Source organism: Thermobia domestica, chromosome 17 (genome assembly GCF_964235325.1).
Source record: "Thermobia domestica chromosome 17, izTheDome1.hap1.1, whole genome shotgun sequence".
NCBI lineage: Eukaryota > Metazoa > Arthropoda > Insecta > Zygentoma > Lepismatidae > Thermobia > Thermobia domestica.
In genome coordinates this window covers 179,139,992-179,158,137 of record NC_137470.1, presented here as the reverse complement: position 1 = coordinate 179,158,137, position 18,146 = coordinate 179,139,992, and the positions used below count along the sequence as shown (strand labels likewise).

Below are 18,146 nucleotides of genomic sequence, written 5' to 3'. Positions count from 1 at the left end.
AATCAATAATAATAATAATAATAATAATAATAATAATAATAATAATAATAATAATAATAATAATAATAATAATAATAATAATAATAATAAAATAAACATTTCTTTTTTTAGTCGACTTTTAAGAAAATAAAGAAAAAGGGGAGAAAGATGAGTTATCATTTTTTGAACAATGAGAAGCGTACTGTTTGGTTTGTTTAACAACAATTAGGTTTAGTTTAAAATATGATTGTGGTTGAAACATATGCGTAACAGAAACTCTTATGGATACTTCAGCTCATAGCAGATATTCACAGCAGCTGGTCACTGGCACACATTATTTTTCAAAATATTTATCACGCTTGTCTAACCATTTGCTCCAATGGAACAGCAATAGATCGGTGACGTTGTAGAAAAATCTGCATCAACTCCCTGAACCATGTCATGAAATATAGCTGAATATCCGTATCGGTTATGAATACCACGCAGGTGAATCTTCAATGGTTCGAACACCATTCTGAGATGGTACGCCAGGCGACCAGTTCGTTTTCCAGTTTGGTAAACCTGACCTATTGTTATGAAGTCAGAGTGTCAAACAAAAACATATATCCTTAAATGACAATAGCATCATCGTACACTTCAAAACTAACCAATGAATTTCTGAATTCTTAAAACTGGTAGTCAGAAAATTCAGACATTATGTGACCTTTGATTTCGTATGTTCATTGCTATTATTGCAATTGAACTAAAGTTTCCTGCCCACTATCAAATGTTTGTCACGTGTGAGAATTGAATGAGTATGTTACCTAAATGTAAGGTTCTAATCTCTCTAACATTTACCTAAGTTCACAAGCAATCCAGCCGTGTTCTTCCACTGCGAAGGGTTTCTTGTGTCACAGGAGATGAGAAAGAAATATCTTCTGCGTCCATTCTGTTTGTCAGATTCAAACTGTGCAGCTTTGTTCTTTGAAGATATGTCAAATGTACAGCTAACTTACTATCAATATGAATAATACTTGTCCTGTAAGTCATAACACACTTAATAGGACATCGTAAGAATCCGATGACGTGTATGTGTTCACTGTATGACGAAAGATGCTCATATTAATACTAATACATCGAAAACAGGTATTACTCCTCTTAGTTCAAGTAGCACTCATATGACGCTAGACGGATAAAAATTATTTATAACTTCCATAAATTTAATAGATTTTCACGAAAAAAAAAACATATTATAATTCTTAAAGTAGTATAAACGTAACTAGGTCTATATATTTATTATTATCTTTTCAGTGGTAGAAGATAAGTGAAAATAGTTTGACACTCTTTTCTGGGAGTTCATCTTATCTCATGTAAAAAGCGCGACTTTCAGTGGTGCAGTTTCAGAGAAAGTGGCGAAGCGTGTATGGATCTTGTGCATAATGATTATCACAAATTTATCATTACATATTGATTAGTGTCTGAGATACTTCCCAGATGTGGTCTCAGCTTTACATACAGGTCAGATAAAACGCTCAAAGTTATTCAGGAAATGTCTATACAAAATCCTGATCATATTAACTGCAACTCCTTTGAGTGAGACTGGGCTGGATATAAGGAAAGCTTTTATCCTCTAAATCACATACTTTGGATCAGTTAGAAGATTGAATTCGGCATTTGCTCATCAACAAGTCACCAGACTTCCAGTGTTACTCAGTATCGGGTACTGTTAAAAGTTTCTGGAAGCTCATGGACAGCCCGGTGCCTATAAAAATCTTAATTATGCACATTTATTGTATCGCTATTAGATTTCCATCGGTGGCTTTCTAGTCAATAAATTAGTAATAATAGCTCCTTATAAGTTAATTAAATCTTACTTTTCGTTCTTCATACAAAGTAAAAACACCCCTTTTTACTTAGGTGACTTCATAGTTTGTTGAATGAAAAAAAAAAAATCCAATATATTTCAGGCAAAAAGTTTCTACTAGGCCTTATATCTGGAGAACTACATATAGTGTAGCCAAACAAAAACAACCACTTAACTCACTATGACGTGCTTATTCTGTAAAAAAATACTAAATCTCGATTTAGGGTTCATTGAAAATTTTATGGCCCCTGATCCAAAAAATCCAATATATTTCATTCAATCAAACCTTTTCTTGTACGCCTTATATCTGGAGAACTACATACAGTGTAGCCAAACCCAAACTACCACTTAACTCACTATGACGTGTTTAATCCGTAAAAAAAAAAAAAAAAAAAATACTAAAACTCGATTTAGGATTCATTGAAAATTTTGTGGTCCCTGATTCAAAAAATCCAATATATTTCATTCAATCAAAAATTTTCTTGTACGTCTTATATCTCAAGAACTACATAGAGTGTAGTCAAACCCAAAATAGCACTTAACTTAGTATGATGCATTTATTCCATAAAAAAAAAAGGAAAGCTTGATTTAGGGAACGTTCAAAAATTTTGTGGCCCCTGATCCAAAATTTAATTACTGGTCAAGATCGTAATCTTTTGATCCATTTTTTGGATCATTCCTAAAATTCTTGTTTTATGTAGAGAATACGTTCTTAAGTAATTTGTTTATTGCAACATATCACGTATATTTTTGTGATCAATTGTTTCCCTATTTCTTACAGACGATCTTAAATGTCTTTCTGATACTTCTAACAGTGACAGTATATGGAAAATTACCAAAAAGGTAAGTAAATTTTGATATTTGGGAAAATAGTTTATACAAGTTTTAAATAATTGAGAAGTTTGATTTAATAAGGCCGTAAGTCTGAGACATGCAGTTGGAGAAAAACGATGTTGAAAATTTAAGTAGTTTTTTTTTTTCTTACATAAAACAATGTAATATGCAGCATTTTATTCCGATATTGAATTGAAATGCTACCAAGAAGCTAAACAAGCATGGCAAAAGCTAAAAATGCGTTTGATGCAAAAAGGGCGTCAACTTACTTGCGCCCTTATTACATCAAACCTTTCAATTTTCAAAGATTCGTTATATAATTTTTAAAGTAAGATAAACCAAAATGTGGGATACAAAATTGAGTTCAACATTATAATATTGCTTTCCACAATATCGTTCAAAGTTCGTTCAAATGAATCTAAGCCGGTTTTGTCTTCATGGATCTACTGTCAACTCTATTGGACAAGTTTATATTTCGACTATTGTTCACGAACAAGGTTGATCGTTATAGTTTTGCTTTGAAACTATTTACATCATGAACTGTACGTGGAACGTTTCGTCCTTCTACTTAAGTTTATGAGTAAAGGCATAACTAATATATATTTCCTTTGTTTTAGACATTCCGTAATTTTGGGGAAATGGCTTCAGTCCAAAAGACCGTCCCCCTAACCTTCGCAAAACCGTCACTGCTGGTAATTAGTAATAATAACGATTTAAAAACAATAAGAAATGAAGTCGGCCAACTCACAGTACACGCACTATTTCTACTTCATAGATGGAATGAAGAAAAGTTTTGTCAGAATGGTCGAATGCTGAGTTGAATCCCGGACTTCCCGATAGAAGCGCAAAAACTCGACTCAGTCATGTTTGTTGTGCAGTTGTATTTATCTTAACTTAAATATATTCCGTAGTCTTTTTCTTTTTTTTGGTGGTGGTGGAGTGGGGAGAGTTCCATAATAATATGAAGAGTGTGAGCCAAGAACATGGTAACTAACACATTTTCAATTGCTGAGTTATGCAGCACCAGATAAACAGCAACGCATACCGCTTCGTTTAATCCTTCATATATAGTCTTATGTGAAAAATCAGTTTTCCGACTTTCAAAATGGGTTGTGCAGCAGAAAATTTCTAATTTCTTAAAATAGTAAAATTGTGGGTTACCATGTTCTTACCTCACACCCTTCATATGTTGAATCCCTCTTGTTAAAAATACAGAAAACTTGAGGACTGAGTAAACCGTGATGGTGCTTATATAAAACTGTAGAATTTCAAGAATATACAAAACCAAAAGCTCTAGATGTGCAGCTTTAAGTGTATCATATAAATCTAAGTATTTTTCTTATGTTTTATTTTAATTTTATTTTGTTCCAAAAAGAGAACTAAACACACTGCTGAACAAGACTGCACTTATTTAATGTAAAAACACAATTACACGTGACGTTCCGATCTTCTAGCCAAAATCCCCATCAGACGTACACTCTGATGACATCCTTATCAGAGGATACATCAGACGTTCTCATCAGAGTGTACGTCTGATGAGGATCTTGGCTAGAAGATCGAAACGTCACGTGTAATTGTGTTTTTACATTAAATAAGTGCAGTCTTGTTCAGCAGTGTGTTTATTTTTCTGATTTTATTTGCAATACGTATGACTATGATTGTGTGTCAGCCAGTAGCGGCACGTAGCCTGTACAAGCACCGGTTGCAATGTTGCAATATCAAAGGTATGTAGGTACGCGCAAGTGTTCCTCTTGAGTCTTGAGTCTTATCCAAGAAATATTCAGGAAATATGAAGAGGAAAGTCTTTTAAGTTATATTTGTATATTATTGATTAAATTATTTCTCTAATATTAATTTAATATATAAGCTATTTCCTTTTTTTTTCTAAAACCACTATCAATGTACGTTTATACACTATTTATATACAAAACCTCTACACTCATGTTATTGAACACGAGATAAATCGAATATATAATATGTGCTGTAAGCCATGAATGATGGCGTTATTCCGAAAAGAAAAAAAAGCAAGAAAATTGCATGCACGCAGTTAAACAAAATTATTTAATTATATAAACTATCCATTATTTTAGAATGGAAGGTCTTTCTTCGATTTTTCGGGCTTCAAATTTTTCTATGACTTTATTGAAATCTGAAATGCTGCTCGCCAAGTTTCTCTGAATAGAAAGCATCTCTACCGCAAATATTTTCCGCTTTATTTTCTTTAGGGTCCAGAAACACCACTCTCCTCCGACAATATGCATTTTGTTAGCATTTCTTTGTATAAATATACGGAACAAAAAGTCCATTTTCAGGAACCACGTATTTTTTTTTTGTCTGTAAAGAAGCAGGAAATCTAAGATGTTTTCCTTTGAAAATGAAAAAAAAAATAGTTTAACATTCCAGCAGATTAGGCTAAAGAAGACAGATGAGTATTGGAAGTGAATGATTTGATATTAATTTATGCTCTCCGCCGGAAATCGAACACGGAATCATGTGCACGAAAGACAGAGCTAGAAATTAGACCAGTAGTAAGACATTTTCTTCTTGGAGACTCAATTTACCCCCGCCCCCCCCCCCCCCAGAATAGGATTTTTTAAAAAATAAATCTTATCCCAAGAATTTTCACCTTTGTATTATAAATGTTAAATAAAATCTATTGACTTCGAACGACCGCCCCCCAAACTTTCAGCCTGGATCCGTCCCTGCTACCACCAGACTTATATTTGTTCTTTGCGAGCTTATGTTTTGTGAATAACTTCTTCTTCCACGCGTCTGTATCTTCCTCACCCTATCAATTGAGTCAAGCGCTGCTAAGCGGAGGAATTCGTAACTATTACAGAAGCTGACCAGTTGCGAAAGAAAATGTAACCGTAAGGGTCCAATACGGGAAGATAGGAGCGTTGCAAGAATAAATCCACTTCCCCATGTTAAGAGATAGGAGCTCGCTGCCATATGCTCAATGTTACTGCTTCCAGTGGCAACGTTCGCTGCCACTGGAAAGGTAAATCTCTCTCTTTCTTTCCGTTTTTTAATGGACTTTTTTCAGAAATGCATCAATACTGTTTTGCGTTCAAGACAAAAGGTTTATTTTTAACTGATTCACTACTTTAACACTTAAAAATATTTTTAGTATTAAAAAAAATATATCCGGTTGCACAACCATGCAACATATAGTACCAGCCGCCACTGGTGTCAGCCCAAAAAGAGGGTATGGAATATTTTGAAGTAAAAATACTACATAGAATTTTGCTACTTATTTGAAAGAATTATTTACTTTTAGAGTTGGCTGGTTTACACCAGCTGTTTTTTTTTAATAAACAACTGGTTTAAACCAAAAAATAAAATAAATAGAACAAAAAATGCGAATCGTGTGAACTTTATGGTGACGTTTCCACACATCAAACCATCTGCATTAGTTTTACTTCCTTTTCATTTTTTAATCAAGGTGTCCCATGTTCAATTCTCGGTCAAACCACAACCCTTCTTTCATGCGTAAACAAAGTAGCGGTTCGGATATAACTTCAAGCGAAAGTCTTCTCCTTGATAATCTCGGTATTACGTAAGGATGTTAAGCCTGAACATACGAAACGAAACTAAATTGTATATTTCCGCATGCCTGAATGCCTGTTGTTTTATAAAGAAGCCAAGGTTGCTTAAATATATTGATATAAATTGGCAAAATTTATGGATTGCCTACGTAGCTTCCAACATTAGCTTGGATTGTACTTTCAATGATATGTACGTACTAAATTTGTAATTTAATACCTTAGTTTTAGCGTACTGATTATGACACGTTGACCTTTAAATTTTACATGCAAAGCAATAACAGGATTTTTCCGTTATTGGTTTACATTTAGAATAATTACGGGATTTTCCCGATGGCTAGGGCGGGAGTTTCTCAATTTAAGAAATTTACTGACCGGGCTTCTTTAAGCTTATGTGACCTCTTCCAGCATAACCTCATTGTTGCATAATAACACCAAGGCGAAACATACTTATTTCTGTCAATATCTAATAAAAATATATAAAGCAAAATATCTAAACCCAAAAAACCTGATTTAAACCCCAAAAAACCTAGTTTAAACTCCCTCCCAAAAAACGGGGTTTTTGGCATTTTCAAAAACAACCATGGTTCTTGCCAACCCTGTTTACTTTTGTATGTAAGAGGTTTAAAAAAATCTTATTATATACATTGGTTAATCCTTTGGAATTCATAATGTAAATATGTTGAGAAGTAAAACTGTTTGAATATCTTTTCGAAATTCATGGTTTATTTTCGAGGTTTTATATTATTATCGGAATCAACCACTAATTAAATGACTTTTTGTGTTGTAGAGAAGCGAAACAGAATCTGGTTTATCAATTTAAAGCAGAATTTTCAAAAAAGCCCAAAATTTCCCAAGCAAAAAAGCGAAGCAGAAAAAACCGAGTTTTTTTCCAAAAAAAGCCGTTTTTTTCCGAGCCCTTGCATCTCTCTCTCTCTCTCTCTCTCTCTCTCTCTCTCTCTCTCTATATATATATATATATATATATATATATATATATATATATATATATATATATATATATTTGTACTTAAGGTTAGGGTAGACTTTTTTGGAACTACTTTCGCCAAAAGACATTATTTTTTCTCGTCTAAATCTTCTCAAATGATTCTCGAAGTTTGCACGATTGCTGAACATTTATCTTATATTTTTGTTCACCAATATCCACCCATATTTTATCCGTAATAATATAACATAGTTTCATTTGAAACTAGAAATATCCATACCGAGTTGGCAACACTCCATTACTTATAACAATGATAATGATCTTGTGTATACTCTAAAGGATGTTAGAAAAATGTTTGGAAACAGATTTCTTACATCAAAATAAGAAAAAAATGCCTATACATCTGTGCTCAAAAGTGCATATTTTCAGAGTTATAGAGTGCCTGAAACGTAAAAAAGAAAGAAAAAAAAAGTGAACTTTACATGGCACCTATCGTAGTCGGGTCAAGACATCACTGAGGAACTGGTATGTGAGCTATCCAAATGTCCATGTTTAAGAATGCTCCAGTACTTGCATACCAATTTTTAGAGAGGTAGGTAGAGAGTGATCAAGTACTGCTAAACAGCCTCTCTAAAAATGATTGTGCCAGCACCGGAGGTACTGAAAGATGGATATTTGGATATTTCACATACCAGTTCCTCAATGATGTCTTGACCTGACTACGATCTGTCCTACAGTAGTGAATCTACGGACCTTTCAATTTCACTTTTTTCACGTTTTCGGCGTCCTGTAACAACAAAACTATGCACTTCCGATCACAGATCCATATGAACCTTTTTTCTTATTCTGATGTAAGGAATTTATTGCTAAAATACTGTGACTTTTTGTAACACCCCGTATAATATGCATAAAATTACTAAAGTTACTTGAAGATACCTTAAGTACATTTGACATTATTAGAACTTTTCTTAAAATTTACCATTGTCTACGTTTACTTTTATGAAATCCCCATGAATTTATTTTGTATGTTAATTGGCAGTTACAACTTTGGAATTTGTTACTCCTTTGAATGGACTATCCAGATAATGCTAATGGACTATCCAGATAATGCAGTTGTGATACATTTTTGTTAAGTTTTGAAACGGCTAAATGTCATTAAATGAAAAGTTATTTAGAAGCGAATGTGTGAGAGTTTGCGAAAGTCTAGTGAAATCAAATCAATATCATTAGCTACTTTGAAATTAGAAAAAAAAATAGTATATACAGGGTGTTTCAAAATAACACCGACAATGTTTGGGGGTGATTCCTGACAACAAAATAAGATAAAAGGTATTGACAAACCTGAGTGCACAAATGCTTCCTTTCGGAGTTATAGCCTGCCGAAAACATGAAAGAGAATTAACTTTAAAGGTCCATAGCTCCAAAACTATCGAACCTACCGTAGTCGGGTCAAGACTTCGCTTAGGAAAAAGTATGTGTCCTATCCAAATATCCATGTTTCAACATTCTATGGTACTTCCGCAACTATTTTTATAGAGGTAGTTGGTGAGTTTTTTTTTTAATTATATCGCTGTAGCGAAACTGCCTCTATAAAAAATGTTGCTTGAGTACCTCAGGAGTTCCTGAGTGAAGTCTTGATCCGACTACGATAAGTCCCATAGTTTTGGAGCTATGGACCTTTAAAGTTCTTTTTTTTCTTGTTTTCAGCAGCCTATAACTCCGAAACGAAGCATTTATGCGCCCAGGTTGGTTTATACTTGTTTGTGTTATCTTGGTGTCAAGAATCACCTCCCAAACGTTATCGGTGTTGTTTTGAAACATCCTGTACATATTTCAAATATTCTCTAAACCTTATTCTTCCTCTGTGAGAATCAAATATTGCACTAGTATACTTAACTTAAAACTCTTTTTGTTCTCTACAATTCAAGAATAATTCAAAATTTAGATTAGCCCTACATTTAAATTTTTATGTTATATTTGTATGTATGCTCATAAATTTGTTTATGCTCTTTTCTCTATATTCTATTATAGCATTGATGACCAACTTTTAGCTAATATCTGCCTCATTTTCTGTTCTTTTCAGCAAACGGGACAACAAAGTAGTTATCCACATTCCATACAAAGTTCACTATGTACACCATACAGTTGACGAACCTTTAAAATTAGTGAAGCATCGCCACAAGCATCATCATCACCATGGAAATCACAATAAAGGACGTATTTTTCCAATCGTAGGCCTTGGAAAGAAGAAGAAACCTTCATTCTCAAACCACGTTAAGCACATTGGATCATCTAGTAATCTACGAAAGCCATCTTTTGAGTTAGAAGTTCATCACCATCAATCTTTCCCACCCAGTGATCTAGAATTCAGTGATTCACCTCCTATAACAGAAACTAAGGGATTAACAGTGACTACTCCGCAAGCTTATTCTTTAACTGCACCCCCCAGTCCGAGCCAGCATTACTCCTCTGTAGAAACTAGTGCTGGATACCACAAAGTCCCATCAGGAAAATTGAATCATGGACACTATTTGCAAGTAGACAATATAGAAGTTACTGGAAACCATTTTTCTAATTTGAATACTGATCACGGATATCAGTTGCAGATTCCAAATTCAGTTAGTTCTTTAAATTCAGCCGATAATTCAATTAAGTTCATCAGTTCAAGTCAAGGTCATTCACAAAACACCAATGTAGACCATCCTGTTAAGTTTGGGGAAGTGCATAACTATCAACAATCTACTCAACCGCATCATCCTGTCACAGTAACTGAACAAGTTCCTCACGTATCCTTTCATCAACCATCAACGAACAATGTTGAAATAGGACCTCTTGGAAGCACAGAATCGATTTTCTCGAGTGTTAAGGATCATTTTCAGGCACATTTTACCAATGAACCTGATTCTTCAGTATCTTTTATTAATGAGCACCAGAGTCCACAATCAGGTGACGACGAGTACGTGCAAAACCCAAATTCAGGATTTACATTTGGCGTTGAAGACGTTCGTGAGGGTCCTGGTGATCATACACTACTTCGCGACCATACTTCATCAACTCCTAACACTGACATAAGTGAAGGGTATATTTTAGAATATAAAGATGGGCACAAGAGCATTATTCCTGGATCTGGAGGTGGAAGGTTTAATCCTCAATTATATGTAAATAACGGCAATTTTCACGATTCTCAGCAAGAACCACCGAAACACTATCAAAACAAAGATTCTTTAACAAATGTACCGCAATTGCCAGTCTCTCACAACATAGATTTTTCACAATATTCACCTGATCAAGAAACGACATTAAACGTTAATCCACAAGATCATTCACAACAAGTTGTCCACCAGGAATTCACTCCTCAAATTAGCCACCACAACCTACCTCCTCAGTTTAGTTCTGATTTATCACAATTGCATGAATATAATAACAACCAACCACATTTTCAAACAAAAGGAACTCAATTCAACGTCAACGTTGGGCAGAGAAAACCACAACGTAGACCTCAGCATAGCCAAAAAGGAGTAACACCAAGTGGACTTCCGGAAGATATAGGAAAACCTATAATTGTTCACAAACCTAGTCATAAACCTGAATTTGTGCCCGTTATTTCAGGGTATCGTCTCAAACCTAACACTCAACTTGGTTATACTGGTTTGAATAACCCTCAAGTTGTTGGGCAATATGATAATACAGCTGATAAGGAACCATATTCTGAAGATAACGGTTTCATTCAAGCAAATCAAGTACCTGCTTTAAACTACGATGGATCGCAATACAATTCTGGGCAATCAGATGCCAATTACAGACCTATAGTTCAGAACATACATAGTAATTCCATTCCACATCAAATACAACCGCATTTCATAAGTCCTGGAACTGCTATTGATGATTTAGACATCCATGTTTCTAATGCGATGGAGCACAATTTAAGTTTACAGATGGAGCATGCTAGTGGATACGGAAAAAGATTAAAACAGAAAGTAAGGCCCTTCACACAAGGCACACAAGACATATCAGGAGTAACAGACAGTCGATTTGTGCCTCATTCTCAAATAAATGCTGGGAGTCATTATCCGGTCCCTAATCAGCAATTTCATGTAAACCAAAATATTCAAAACTCAAATGAGCACGTGTATGTCCAAGCAGCATCACATGGCATCCAAACCTCTAACGATTATAAAAATATTCAGAATTTTGGAAACAATAATGGGGGGTTCACCCCTTTAATACGACCTCTTGTAAATCGACATCCTAAGAGACCGTTTAAACAAAGAACGAGACGTCCTGAAAACGTACGAACCCACACAGAAGCTATCTTCCGAAACAAGAACGTGGGTATTAGACCTAGACCACCTCAGACAACACCTCATACTAATCATAACCAGCCTCAAGTATACTATGAGGAAAATACTCCTTCACCACAGAGCCATGTACCAGACAATCATCACATATCTCATGTGAATAAAGGTTCGTATGATGAGAGTCCATTTAGACCTGTGAACATAAATAGTTACGATGAGCGTCAGAATCAACAACGTCAAATTCCTACCGGCCCAAGTAATGTGTTTCAACACTCTCAGCAAGAGTCACCAGACAATTTTGACTACGTGCATTCTTCCAGTAATAGAAACCCTAGCTCTAATAACCATATTGTACCAAACCATCAAGAAAGTGGTAATTTTGTTGATCACAGACCAACAAGGAAACCCATTACTAACACAGAGTATTACGAGACAACACCTTCCCAAGATTATGGAAGAAATCAGAATACAAGAGCACCACCACAAGATATTACACCAAGTCCTCGTGCCCCTCCATTTCATGAGAAGTATCCAAACCATCATACAACTTTGAATGAAGCGGAAGAGTCCCACAACATTTATAGGACACACTCAACGGAAACAAATCACCACCAGAACGATCCATATGATATTATAAAAAGTATCAGAAATCACGACACTCCTATTGATAACTATGGAGAGACTGGAGACAACTACAGCAAAATAAGAAATGAAAACAATGTTGTTCCTAAGGACCAAAATCAGTATCGTGAGATTGAATACAATCCTCAAAAGGAAGTAAACCTTCCAAACTCCCATAAGGAAATGAATTATTATCTCAGGGATAATGGGAATCCAAGCATTGGTAACAGCAACCCACAACTTAGCAAAAGGCCAAAGGAACAGCCAAATCAATTAGATGATATAACTGAACAACCAAAAGGAATCTTCTTTCCGACGGCACCTGGTGGATTTTACCGAAGTACCCGAAAACCCATCTCACCCTATTATCAGCGATTTAATGACCAAGAGTTGATAAGACATGGTCTTGATCAACGTAGCAGTGCATCAAATCATGCTCCTCAAATTGAAATACTTTTGGATGTAAAAAATAATTTACGACAGAGAAAAGAAAATATGTTGTCATTACATTTTTTCAATTCTTCTTTGGAGAATAATCCATTCCTAAATCGTCATATTGCCAATGCAAAAAATCGCCTAGTGCATAAACTTCCTGTTACTGTTACAGCTTCTCAAAGTGGCAATAATCTCCGTAATAATTCATCTCCCCAGACAGAAAGTTTACGAACACAAGCAACTTATTTAAACAATGAAAAGCTGCCCCTTGTTAAAGGTAATAATGGTGGTGGTTCCTTAGGATTTGACGATACAATATTCAAAGATCAATTTGATCTTGAAAGCAGCATTTTAGAAAAAGTAAGAGCAGCATCCCTAGTCAGAGAAAAGGATACTGAAAAATTGGCAAGTATTTCCCCTGTCACCTTCAGACCAAAAGTATCACCAGTGCGTCCTAATAGCAAAGGATATGAAGTACATGAAGATATTTCAGATGATATCCCGTATGTTCCAGTAAATACCAAAATGACTTATCCACTAAAGACCAAGTCGCCTTATTACGAAGATTTAAGCACTAGTCTCAAACATGCTAAAGTTCACGTGCCTCGACATTTAGATCAGGAAAACAAATTTGAAAGTGCAACGCCACTTCCGTCACCTCCCGAATCTGATTCATTCGGAAAGAAAACACATGGGGTAGAATTGCTGCCAAGAGCTCAAGCACTGATTCAGAAAGAAGATTCAACGAATTTGCGAGTCACAACTTTTCCTTCAGTAAAATCGAGTAGCCAGGATGATTGGACTCCCAAATTATCCCCAACATTTAAAGCAAAACCAGCTAATCACAAACGGAACACGAAACAACCTAAAAATTATTATGGAATTCCACCCGAAGAGAGTCACGTAAGTTTTTACCAGCATTATGCGGACAGTACCAGTGACGGAAGTGATGAGAAATCATCGGATGAAATTTTGGAATTTGCTGAAAGCTCAAACAGTAAAAACAAAGAGAGAAAGAACACGAATAATGTAATTCGTTTCGAGAGAGATGAGAAAGGTAAAGTGAAAGTAACCATTCATAAACAGGGACATGAAGAAGAGAAAGAAGAAGAAGAAGAAGAGAAGAAGGAATAACTATATTTATAATCGCCATGAATGTTAAAATACAGAGACTTACAAGAGACTGACGGAACTTTTTTTTTTTTAATTTTCTTTGAAAACTACAAATTAATTTAATTATTGTGTAATGCTTGTGATGCCAACCTGTGTTTCTACAGAAAATGTGTAAAGATAATACCATAATTTGAATCTACTGATGTGCCAGAACTATTACAGGTGAGTGTCAAAATTATTCTGACATCTTACTACCATAGCAATACATTGTACAGGGGTAACGTTAATCTTTAATCGTTAATAATCTCCACTCCCCTACGTTCGCTAGGACAGTGTAATATTTTGCATGCTTTACCGCCAACGTACATGAAATGTACTCTCACTATTAAATGGGAATAAGATGGTAATTACATATACAGGGTAGCCGAAAATTATGTATACACCCCTACATTGAAAGCTCCTTCGTGGCTAAGCGGTTAGCATGCCAGCCTTTGGCGCAGGAGACCTGGGTTCGATTCCCGGCGGGAGCTTCTGTGGTTCGGATTCCACGTTAATCAGTAGGTCCACGTCTCGTATAGCCTCACTGCTGAACGAGACTTGCAACTCAAAATCAACTCAACTCAACCCCTACATTGATCAAGCATAACTTTCTATATAGCTTATAGGTTTATTTGCTTCGGCTCTTCAGAGCTTAAAGTATCGGAAAAGGACATTAAGAACAAATAATAAAGAAACAGTCTACCTGATGGATAACAATAAGAAAAGATATAAAAAGCAATGAGTTTATCAGTACGGGACTTTATACTTACTTTTGGGCTACCCTGTATAAAATCCATGTAAAGTAGAATATAATTTACTTGCTAATGGTGTTTGTAGACGATCCAAAAAAGCTTGAACAAGACCATTCAATACCTCAAATTTACACGATCAAAGGAGTATTGTTCAAGACACTTGAACAAGAGTCTCGAATGAACTTGAAACCATTTTTACACGATCGTACAGATATTGAATCATGTTTTATATACTTGTTGATAGGTGGCAGTCCAGTACAAGCGACCGAAACTATGAAAACAAATGAAAGCGAAACTGCGTACTGATTTAGTTCATACCTACACATGAATAGCTATAATATTAGCATGCCTTTCGTAACTTTCTGTAGGCATTTGAAATTTAATAGATTATAGTAAATCATTTAGAAAACAGATAAATTAATCTTGCAGCAATGCCATCGAATTTTCACTAAATATTTTGTCCCTTTTACATTAAATGTGGGTTAGGTTAGCTTACTTTAAAAGAGAAAGTACTGCTTAGGTATAGTGATGAGCAAATGTAAGACCAAGACCAAGACCCGGGTGATCTTGGTCTTGGTCTTGGTCTTGGTCCTGCACAACCATTCTTGGTCTTGGTCTTGCACTGGAACTCTTGGTCTTGGTCTTGCTTGCAAGAGTCTTGTAAGTCTTGCTTTTCATAGGTAAATTTTACTCTGGATATAAGGATAATAAATTCTACAATGCGCCAGTTGTAACAGAAATACAATGTATGTTTCTAAATGTAATATAGTTTACCTTCATATAAGTGTGATGATAGTGTACAATATAGGCGATTGCCTTTATTTATTATTTTTATTTTATTTTATTTTTTTAGATGGGTGCCCACGCTTCACTACTTAGAAATAAATCACAACGTTTCGCAATATTTTTAATATTTTTAACAATTCAAAATGGGAAGGCCACTCCTGAGATGCATGAGAGAAAATCAAGACGGCACAGATTACTGAAATACTATGAATAACAAAATTATATTTTACATTCTAAAGGCGTCGAATTGTTTTTCTTTTCAACCACGATTAGCTAATTTTTGTATTGAACAAACTTCCAATTAAATAACGAGATTTTGTTTTACTGATTCCAATATGTACTCTAAAGGGCAGTAACATGGACATCACGCAAAAGCGATAAAAAAAATGGAGACTTTCGAAACGTTGGCATGGAGAAAAAAGGAGAGAATTGGCTGGGTTGAACAGAAAATGAATGAGGTGTTAGAAATAGTAGCAGTAGGGGAGCAGAGAAAAATTTTAAATGTAATTAAGAGGAGGAAGAATAACTGGTTAGGACATTGGCTGAGGAGGAACTTATTATGAGGAACGTGCTAGTGGGTATAGTGGAAGGAAAGAGAGAGAGGGGCGAACGAGACTGTAGTTGAAGGAAGGTATTAAAACAGAAAATTGCTACGTCAAGACGAAGAGCCTATTTGAGGACCACCGTACATTGAAGTGTATCAGTTGCAGCAAGTGACCTGCCAATAATGGCAGAATAGCTATGATGATGATGATGATATATTTTGCAATATTGACCAAAGAGAGAGGAAGAAATAAAATAATAATGATTATAATCAAATTTCTTAATATTTTAGAATAATTTAAGTGAAAACTGAAAACAACTCAACTGTCTGTCTTCTATGTAAACTCAATTTATATACTTTTCACCTATATTAGAAATACAACATAATGACATCAAACATCAAGTTATTTGAAATAAATGTACAAAATCATTCTCACTTGCGAATATGGATTATTTATTTTTGTATAATGTTATATCGCTCAATCCTCGTTGTGCCGTATACCTAAGGAGGCTAGAAGTTATATTGATGAACAATTATTAAACGTATAAGCATTCGCCCATGAAATCAAACTTGCGGTCACGTGCACTAACTTTTTGGAAATGTTATTTCGATATTAATTTCATGAACACACATTAAAAATTTCCAATGGATGCTTGAGCCTCGGAGCCAAGGCCATACTCGTGTAGTAGGCATCTCTGGTGTGGGATACGGACAAAATCTCGCGGCCGAAACATCGCCGCCCAAAATCTCGCCGGCCAAAACCTCGCGGGACAAAATCTCGCCGGGCCAAAACCTCGCGTGGCCAAAACCTCGCCGCCCAAAACCTCGCGGGACAAAAACTCGCCGGGCCAAAACCTCGCGTGGCCAAAACCTCGCCGCCCAAAACCTCGCATGGCCGAAACCTCGCCGCCCAAAACCTCGCGGGACAAAATCTCGCCGGGCCAAAACCTCGCCGCCCAAAATCTCGCCGGGCCAAAACCTCGCCACCCAAAATCTCGCCGGGCTAAAACCTCGCCGCGAATGAAACTTTTCTTTCAAATTTACCCAATGTGTTTCTTAATATGCAATCCCACATTACAAATAATAATAATAAGAAGAAGAAGAAGAAGAAGAAGAAGAAGATACAAAACATCGTGTGCGTGGGCTTTCTCGGGTTATTCCCGTTTCCTCCCACTTTCTTTATTCGATCATTTCCTTCATCCTGGTCATCTACGTCTCCTTTAACCTATAGGACATAATCAAGGGACGTCGTAAAAACTCATATATTATTTTATACTTTCATAAATATTATTAGATTTTTGTTAAAATTTTAAATTTTTGGATGTTCCAAAGTTCACGAAACTAACCTCGTTAGTTGTCATTACTTTCCTTATGCAGACTTTCTTTCCCTATAACCAGTTTAAAAATATCCTGTCGCCCTACCTTCACATTGAAATCCTCCAATACAGAAATAGAATTTTCATGTGGTATCGCGGGACTTGGTCAAATACCCGTGATACTTCTTCTGAAACAGCGTCTTTTATACCGTCATCCTTATCATCTGTTGGAACATTTACATTTTGGTCAGGCGAGATTTTGGGTATGGCGATATTTTGGGGCGCGAGGTTTTGGCCAGGCGAGATTTTGGCCCGCGAGGTTTTGGCCAGGCGAGGTTTTGGCCCCGCGAGATTTTGGCCCGCGACGTTTTGGGCGGCGAGGTTTTGGCCAGGCGGGGTTTTGGCCTGGCGAGATTTTGTCCCGCGAGGTTTTGGGCGGCGAGGTTTTGGCCAGGCGAGGTTTCGGTCTGGCGAGATTTTGGGCCGCGAGGTTTCGGGAGGCGATGTTTTGGCCAGGCGAGGTTTTGATCCGCGAGGTTGTCGCCGCGAGGTTCTGGCCGCGAGGTTTTGTACCCAAACCCTCTGGTGTACTAAATTACCGATGTTCAATACTACATTTCTCTTCAGTTTTGGAATGAAACGAAATGTCTAGTTTAACGTCCAACGATTATGCACCGAGGCTAAAGGAGACGGTGATGATCAGAAATGAATGATATGGTGGAATGAAGAAAGTAGGAGGAAAGGGGAAAACCCCGAAAAAACCCAAGCACACAGTGTTTGTTCACCAAAAAGGCTTACATGGCTCAAGCTGGGATCGAACCAGGGACCCATACTTCAGAGGCGAACGCTTTACCCCTGAGCCGGTACTTGTGCAAGACTCTTGCGCAAGAGTCTTGGTCATGGTCTTGGTCTTGCATCGGGATTCCTGGTCTTGGTCTTACATGCAAGACTCTTGCACAAACTGCAAGATCAAGACTCTTGCGCTCATCACTACTTACAAGCAAGGGGCGCGATATCGAGACTCGAATTGCGCAATAAGAGTTACATATACTGAAAGAGCATCAGGTAGTTAGTAAATTACCAAATTATTAGCTG

The 18,146-nt window shown here is 36.2% G+C and overlaps 1 protein-coding gene across 1 annotated transcript in view; it reads left to right on the top strand.

Moving 5' to 3' along the window:
- LOC145674253 (uncharacterized) overlaps positions 1 to 18,146 on the top strand; it is a 39,683-nt gene that overhangs the window by 19,334 nt on the left and 2,203 nt on the right. The window contains exon 2 of the mRNA XM_081744087.1: positions 9,231 to 13,836. Within this exon, the coding sequence (XP_081600213.1) occupies positions 9,231 to 13,635 (4,405 nt within the window). The 3' untranslated portion in view covers positions 13,636 to 13,836. The remainder of the gene's footprint in view (positions 1 to 9,230; positions 13,837 to 18,146) is intronic.